The sequence below is a fragment of the Clytia hemisphaerica genome, unplaced genomic scaffold (genome assembly GCF_902728285.1).
Source record: "Clytia hemisphaerica strain Z4C2 unplaced genomic scaffold, Clytia hemisphaerica genome assembly, whole genome shotgun sequence".
NCBI lineage: Eukaryota > Metazoa > Cnidaria > Hydrozoa > Leptothecata > Clytiidae > Clytia > Clytia hemisphaerica.
This window is the reverse complement of record NW_027104238.1, coordinates 778935-787036: the sequence shown is the minus strand read 5'-3', so window position 1 is coordinate 787036 and position 8102 is coordinate 778935. Positions and strand designations below refer to the sequence as shown.

The window sequence follows — 8102 nt, the reverse complement described above, 5'->3', positions numbered from 1 at the left end:
TTCAGACAAAACGCTCAAGGTAGCTAAAAACCACATTTGATATTGGATATAGGGCCTTGTAACTATATAATAGAGTGCTGTCTGAGTTAGGAACCTCTCAAATAGGGGTGGTCGATAAAATCTCGGAGTTTCAGACAAAACGCTCAAGGTAGCTAAAAACCACATTTGATATTGGATATAGGGCCTTGTAACTATATAGAGTCATGTCTGAGTTAGGAACCTCTCAAATAGGGATGGTCGATAAAATCTCGGAATCTTAGACAAAACGCTCAATGTAGCCAAAAATCAGATTTGATATTGGATATAGGGCCTTGTAACTACAATAGAGTGCTGTCTGAGTTAGGAATCCCTCAAATAGGGATGGTCGATAAAATCTCAGAACTTTAAACAAAACGCTCAAGGTAGCCAAAAATCAGATTTGATATTGGATACAGAGCTATAATAGACTATCTGAGGATTGTAACCTCTCAAATAGGGATGGTTTAAAATGAAAATTAAGTACAGAGTTAAAGCATTTTTGGGTTTAATACAAAAATATTCAAGCTTTGATTGAGATACAGTAGCAGATTCTTTTACTATTTAGCCTTCAACATATTTACTACTTCTTTCGATTCAATATAGATTTAAAAATACTACATGAAAATAAAAATATTTACAGGAAAATATGAGTGAATAAATGTTTGTCGAAGAGAAAATGGAGGTGAAATTTTACAAGCATTGTCATCCAGAGAAAATGTTATCAACTACACTTTTTTTATAAGCAACCGAGTTGCTAAAGGCTCAGGCCTAAAAATGGCCCAAAAAAATAAACAGCTTGCCTAATTGTGAAAACACCAATGTCACCCATTTTGAAAAATTTCGAAAACTCCTTGGCAACTATAGGCCTGACTTGAAAATTGGAGTGTTAATTTGTAATGCGTTTATAGGCGTGAGCGAATTAAATATTCAAATTCAAGAAAAAATACGATATATATCTACACGGTATTACCGGCTTTCAAGTTCCGCTTCGCTTGTGCGGAGATTTCACTTTCGTTTTCACCCGCACTGCAATTAAACCTAAGAAAGAAGTTATCGAAACAAAGGAAGATGCCAGTAAATGGCTCTCTAATTTGGGATTTAGCTGTATCTGGAACAAAAGAGGAACTTTTAACAAGAATATCTGGCAAAAATGGCGAAAACTCGTGGAAAAGCTAAAATCTCGAACAAAACGCTACTTTAAATTCAAGTGCAGCATGGATCCTAACTCTATCCCCTCTTCGGCCTATTGGGATGTCAAAGAATCCAAGCACCCAGTAATTTCGCAGGACATTATGCAGAACATTATTTGTCATTAAAAAAAAGGAAACAAGGGGCATCTTAGCTCCCTCTGTTTTCAAAAGCTTTGCATGCTGTCTTTGAATTTCTTTATTTTTTTGGAATTTTGTAAAAGTTGATTTTTTCTTTGTTTTTATCCAATGTGCGAAAGTTGTTGAAACCAATTCACCATAATGTATTAGAAATTACCAAAAACTTCTTCAACAAAATAACTATTGCTTAAGTTTACGTGTCCCTACCGCTAAATGAGCGGAACTTGAAAGCCTTATAATATATGTTCATTTCATTTAACTATCGTTTGCTTTTCTATTTCGAAACCAAAAAAACAGGTTGCAATGTGCAATGAAGTTGTCAGGTGTCATGTATGCCAGTTGTGACTTGAGTTTTTTAACTTTCGCATTTTCTTGTTCGTTCACTTCTGAATTGATATTTTCAAGGAAGGGATAAAATTTCATGTTATAACCCAGTGAACAAGCTAAAAAGAATGATACAAAGGAATTAATCATAACGGCGTTCCACTGATAAGGGATTTCCCTTTATTTCATAACTTTGAATAAGCCAAAATAAAATAGAACATAAAACGACTGCTTATGTTTACGGCATCTTTACGTGAAAGACGACATAGGATGGAAAACCGTTTAGCAACTAAATAAATCGATAAATTAGTTCAAAATTTCTTTCTTGTCTCTATTTTTTTGTAATTGGGTTAAAAAGATGAACAATTGAGTCAGCTCACCAGTATGATTTCTCCAATGGAATCGATCCACCAAAAACTTTGTTGATCGAAAGTAGATTGGATCTCTGTTCAAAGCATATGCGTGCAATTGACAAGCATTATCATAAATTATGAACTTCGGGGCTAGAATAGAAAAAAATATACTGTAACTGAATATCACAATATAAACTAAGCTTTTACGCTTAAATATTGAAAAAAGCAATAAATAATTCAATTGAAACAATCCTTTTTTTAAAAGAAATTATACGAAAATTCTCTGAATGGACTCCCATTACAAAGTTTCACATAGTCCAGCTCAGAGCATCACTTTAATTCATTCATATTACCTATTGGAAATCTAGTCTTGAAGATTGTAAATGGAATATTTGGAGACTCCGCTTTATCCATAACTTGAAAGCCAAAACACACACCTGAAATATAATACGCATATAATGATTTTTTTAGTTAGAGTCTCTATAAATAGCATTATACAAAGCCGAAACACCGCAGGATGTGAAGGAACTCTCATTACGTTTGCGTACTAGCAAACGAAAAAGTGTTATATAGGAGTCGTCCTAAGATAAATAATGACCTAAACAGATGGACTTGCAGCGCAATTGCTTTACAAAATAGCGCGTTTTTAATATCAACAAAAACATCACAGGATTTGTCAAAAAAGTCAATCCATTACGCAAATGTTTTATAGTGATTTTTGACAACAAAAGAGAGAAAATCGGCATTAAAATAATTTAAACATAAATTATCAAACTTTACTCCAAGAGTTTGGAAACATTTCTTAGAGTAACCTTTGTTTTGTAATTTTTGTGTTGAAAGAATGAATCTTCTTTGTCATATTTTAGTTAAAAAAATTTGATTACTGAAGAAGCCAATTCAAAACACATGACTACACGTCATTTTAACAAAAGATGTCCAAACTGATATATCTTGAATATATAATATTGGATTTTTAATCCCGCAATGCAATTCCATCTGCTTAGGTCGTTGGTTAAAAAAACAAAAGAAATACCATGTGGGCAATAGATAGTGAAGATTCCAGAAGTTAGATTAGGGTGTCCTCTATAGTTCTTTCGGCATTCCTTCTCTTTCTTGGTGACCTTGTCTTGGGCATAATAACCTCGTTTTCGTAGGGGTGGTAGATTGGGAAAGCTTAAACGTAAAGACAATTGAGACGTACATTATTTACATAATGAATTTCTACTTGATGGGTTTCGGGTGTTTTGGTTGCAGTGTTATCGTCATAATTTCCCGACTAGGATAGTCGTCTTCAGTGATTAATTCCCTATTCTTTTCAAAAATTGAAAAAATAATTATTTCTTTAAAAGTTTTTGATCGATGGTTTATTTTCATTGACTATTCCTACAACAAACATTTTACATTACATACTCACCTACAAATGTCTGATGTTTCGGTACATTTTTCTGTAGTAACTTGATCTGCCACGTCGAACGGTTGTTTCGATTTATCAGTCAAATCAAGGATCAAACCTTTGAATTCTTCAGGAAGTTCGTTTTCTATTTTTAATGACGACAACAGTGAATGAAAGTGTGGGAGGTGTTGTTGAATCTTCTCCATCAACTTGCTGTCAGATTTGATATTTGGCTCGAGCATCTTCAATGCCAAGTCACACACTTCATCGGAAGGCTCGATATACGAACATACTGGTGAAACAGAAAAGAGTAACGAAAGAACGTTTTGAAGACTTTTAGGAAAACTTTTCACCACCACGTAAATATCCAGAGACCATTTCATGACATTATAGATTGTCCGATATTTAGTTCGCATTTGTAGGAGAAGTTTATTTGATTGAAACTGGGTTAACTTTCCTTCGACCCATTTCTTCATTTGTTTCCGAATTGGTCTCTCTGAGATTGCGATTCTGTCTTCGTGTTTACTAAACAAGGAAAGAAACAAAAAGTATGAACTGGAATAGAATAATAATAAACTAAAAAGGTATTTTTTTAAAAGAAAATGTTAAAAAAATGTTACTTAATTTTTTAGATTAAAACAAAAATAATATCACTTCCGCAAATCGTATGACGAACTCGTATTTCGTTTCACAGAGAATTAAAATCACGCAGATTTACTCATCACTCTCTCGCTATTCGTTAGATTTGTGGAATTAATATAACAAATACATACGAGTATCTTCTGTGAACGAATTGTTTTCCACTATCCGATAAACCAACTGTCAAATACTTTCTTTGATAGCCCATGCTAGTTGCATCACATACGATGGTTTCAGGGATTTTTCCGCATTTATCACATTCAGCACCATCTTCAAATGATATCGAAAGCAGTTTCAGAAAGGCATACCATGACGAGCGTAAATCATTGTATCGAAATCTTTCCGAAAAATATGTGTCTCCTGCATCTTTATGCTCCCTCGCCATAATTTCATAAAATCCGTTTAAGGTACAGCTTGAACAAAAAAAGAAACATAAACTCAGATTAAGAAGGGGGACTTTCCAAATTTGCCTGTCGCAAAAGTTGCTTTCTCAATAAAACTATTTTGAAGACAATGCTACAAAATACAAAATCAATGTAAACAAAAACACGATTAAATTAATTACCTATTACTATGAAGAAAATGATACATGTAGTCTCTCAGAAGGCTGTGGTGTACTAGCAACTTCCCCATATTCAAAATTGATTGACATCCCCCGTCATAATACAAAACAGTGTTGCACGATACGCATTTCTTCGTCATGACTAAAAAAGTGGTTTTAAAATTATTAATGACTCGGTAACTAGAGATACAAATAAATAGAGATAAAAAAACTACTCTAAAATAAATACCTTTACACATGTACGAGTTTCCTTTACAATAAAGGGTGACGTCTGAAAAATCGCTTGACTCCAAAGTTCCATTACATTTTTCACATACTTCATCATCATCGACACAAACAAATAGTTCCCCAGTCTTCTCCAAATATGTATTGGGTGATTGTAAGGTGAAGGTGAGGTTTTGTGGAACATTGAATAAAATCGGCTTCTTTGATACTGATTCCCGTGTTTTGACATGGTCAGTCGATGGCTTGATTTTGAAATATTCTTCTAGAAATTCAGGCTGTTCAGATTCTTGTTTTCTTTTCTTAAGAAGAGTTGTGTGTGAGCAATGATGATTGCGACACATATTACAATAAAATCTTGTCCCATTGAATGTAACAACTCCAACATCTCCTTCGACCACCACAAGAACGGTATTTTTGTTGGCGAAAGCAATATCGATGATATCAGTCTCCTGTTGAAAACAAAATACTTTTGTAGTTTCTAAGGGGAAAAAGCCCTACCCAGTCATTTAAAGTGTCAAACTTCTCTAAAATAAAATTCATAGATACGAGAGTAAGAGTACAGGTAAAACTTTAGTGAAATCGAGTTCGCTATTCGTCATTTACGTACACTTAAACATACGTCTCTTAAAGTTTAAGGGGGGGGGGGTTACTGCAATTTTTAGACATACATCAAGATACTCGAGTTGAGACATTCTAAAATCACTCACTTTCTTTGATTTCAAAGTATGGCTTTCAAATGTATCTAAATTCAAAAAGAAAATCAAGTTATTATTTTCACTGACTTTGATACGTACGTTAGTTATCAATCAACGTTTAATATTTTGTTGACCCATTAAAATACTTCACTTTAAAGCATAAATAACCTCATTAGTATTTAAGTAAGTATAAACCCATTAGCTTGTGGGCGTTTAGCTGAGAAACCTAAAATGAAAAAATATACCAAATTGGTCTTCATCTTCGTCCCATTGATCGAGTTCAGGGATCAAAATTTTTGCGACAGTTTGATGAATACACAAGTCTAAAAAATAGACACGAGCATAAATTAATGTATGGAAAAGCACCACGTGCCTCAGAAAAACGGATCTGAACTCTTCACCACTGGAAAGGTGAAAGGAAAAATTTCTTCATTACCTACTTTAAACGAACAAAGCAAATCAAGCATGATAGTTCAATTAAATTTCTTTTCCAACGCAACAGTGAAAAGATAAGATTTATAGCATTGCTTTATTTCTATATAAGTTTTCAAATCAAACTTCTTTCGTTTTTTTCTGAAACTAGGAAAAAATACTTTGCAGGATTGGAAATTCCGTTTTTGAAATGGAAATTCAAAAACTACTGGAAGTAAAAATTAACAAACCTTCATCATTTTGGACATAGTCACTGTCGAACGAGAGGCCATCTATATACATTTGCTTGAAAGGCTCACATGAACAGCCATATAGCCATGACATCTTTTCATCTTGTATAACAAGTTTTCGTCTAATAACAACATATTCCTTTTTCTAGGTAAACATGAAATAAGAACATGAGCCTAATTAATTAAAACTGAAAAGGAGTATTAAGTGTACCAACTCATAAGGTAGTAGTAGCCTAAAACACTTGCTCTCTAAAAGTCCTAGATTACTGGGCTATTTAAAAACGATTAGCAATGGATTAAGAATAGAAAAATATTTAACCTTTAAAGAGTACTTCTTTTCGTCAAAATCTGGCAGAATGACAGTAAAAAAATGCTCATCCAGAGTCATCACAGCTTTTGCTTTCCGGATTTCTAGTTCATAGGATGAACATGGGTTGATCTTCTTTGTTGTCTAAAATTATAAAAAAATCAAAAATGAAAATTACAAGGTAACACTGGTGAGAAAATAGCTTTCAACGAGCCAGATACCCAGAGAAATTCCTTACAAATAAATAGCCGATTTGAAAGAAAAAGTAAGATATATAAGAAAAAAGTATACCGACGAAAAGCTACTTGTTGAAATCTTCTCGTTCTCTGATGATGCTGCAGCTATAGTTACTTCCTATTAAAGAAATAAGGAGAACTGGATTGTTTGGAACAAAAACCTATTCTGAATAAAATAAATTATTCATAACGAGCTTTTTGAGTTCCATCCTACAAAAACTAAACTTATTGTGTTTCTTAACTACTAAGATAGGGTTTTATTTGATACAAATTAAAGGTTTTAGTCAATTTTCTTTACCATAGATATTTGAGGAACTGATTCACACTCTTCTTCGTACAAATCTGTTTCGACTGATATTTCCTATTGATTATAACAAAAAGTGAGAGATTCAAGTGTTGATCATAAAATCAAAAATATAGCAAACATCACAATTAAGGGGTTTAGTTTATTCATATACTTGTATGGGACTTGGAATATTGGTAGCTTCAATCGCAAGGTCAGACACCAGATCTTGACTACATTCAACAGTCTAAAATTAAAGAAAAAGTTTTGTATTCAGTTTTAAACATCATATAAAAGAACAATATAAGATAAATATCATAGCAAAATACTCTGATTTGTCAGGGTATAAATAAAACAATTATATACTGTTAAATATACACAGTATATAAAAATATCAATATTCAACCTGAGGTTGTTCGACATCATCATTGACCAAAGTAGAAGAATCAAATGACATCTAAAGTGAAAATACAATTCAGATTAAAGATATAGCTGAACTACAAATCTTAAAATAAATTTATATAAAAGCCGTACATCCTGTGCCCAAGTTCAGGAGTTGCCATAAAGCCATTATGGTAATAACCGGGAGGGCACATTGCTATACATTGTATAAAAACTTACAGGCCTTAAAGAAAAAAAATCTAAAATTTTACTAAAATAAAACTGACTTGTTCATTCAAAGCTCTAGCTTTTTTCATCTTTTTGAATTTGAAAAACCTTCTTTCCTCCTCATTTGAAGTAGCTGGCAATTTAGAAGTCTTGGACTTGGAAAATTTGAAGAACTTTTTATGATCACTATCCATTATTACTATAAAAACAAAAAGGAAGACATTTTTTAAATACAGTGCTAAAATTGAAAACTGTTACGTAAAGTTGGATAGTAAATTTTGATTTTGGTTTACAAGCTCACTCAGGCTCACTTATGAATTATTCTGTCAACAAATTTTAAGAAGTATATATTCTTAATACTCCTCCATTTCTTATTCTTAACTCCTGTTTAAACTTCTAGCCTCAAATTTATGAAACATTTTCTGTTACTTCACTGCTTATTTATTATCACTGCATATACTATTATAT

General features: G+C 32.7%; 1 protein-coding gene across 1 annotated transcript; it reads right to left on the bottom strand.

Annotated features, from left to right (window-relative positions):
* Window positions 1-1462: 1462 nt before the first annotated feature.
* LOC136816118 (uncharacterized) lies at window positions 1463-7829 on the bottom strand. The gene is made up of 17 exons (XM_067072553.1): window positions 7694-7829; window positions 7432-7482; window positions 7201-7272; window positions 7041-7103; window positions 6798-6860; window positions 6519-6650; window positions 6200-6344; window positions 5783-5860; window positions 5550-5584; window positions 4847-5291; window positions 4621-4759; window positions 4190-4468; window positions 3438-3941; window positions 3057-3196; window positions 2377-2460; window positions 2051-2173; window positions 1463-1789 (listed from the first exon to the last, which is right to left on the bottom strand). Exons 1-17 carry the CDS (start codon window positions 7826-7828, stop codon window positions 1602-1604), a joined length of 2676 nt encoding a protein of 891 aa, XP_066928654.1. The 5' UTR covers window position 7829; the 3' UTR covers window positions 1463-1601.
* Window positions 7830-8102: the final 273 nt, after the last annotated feature.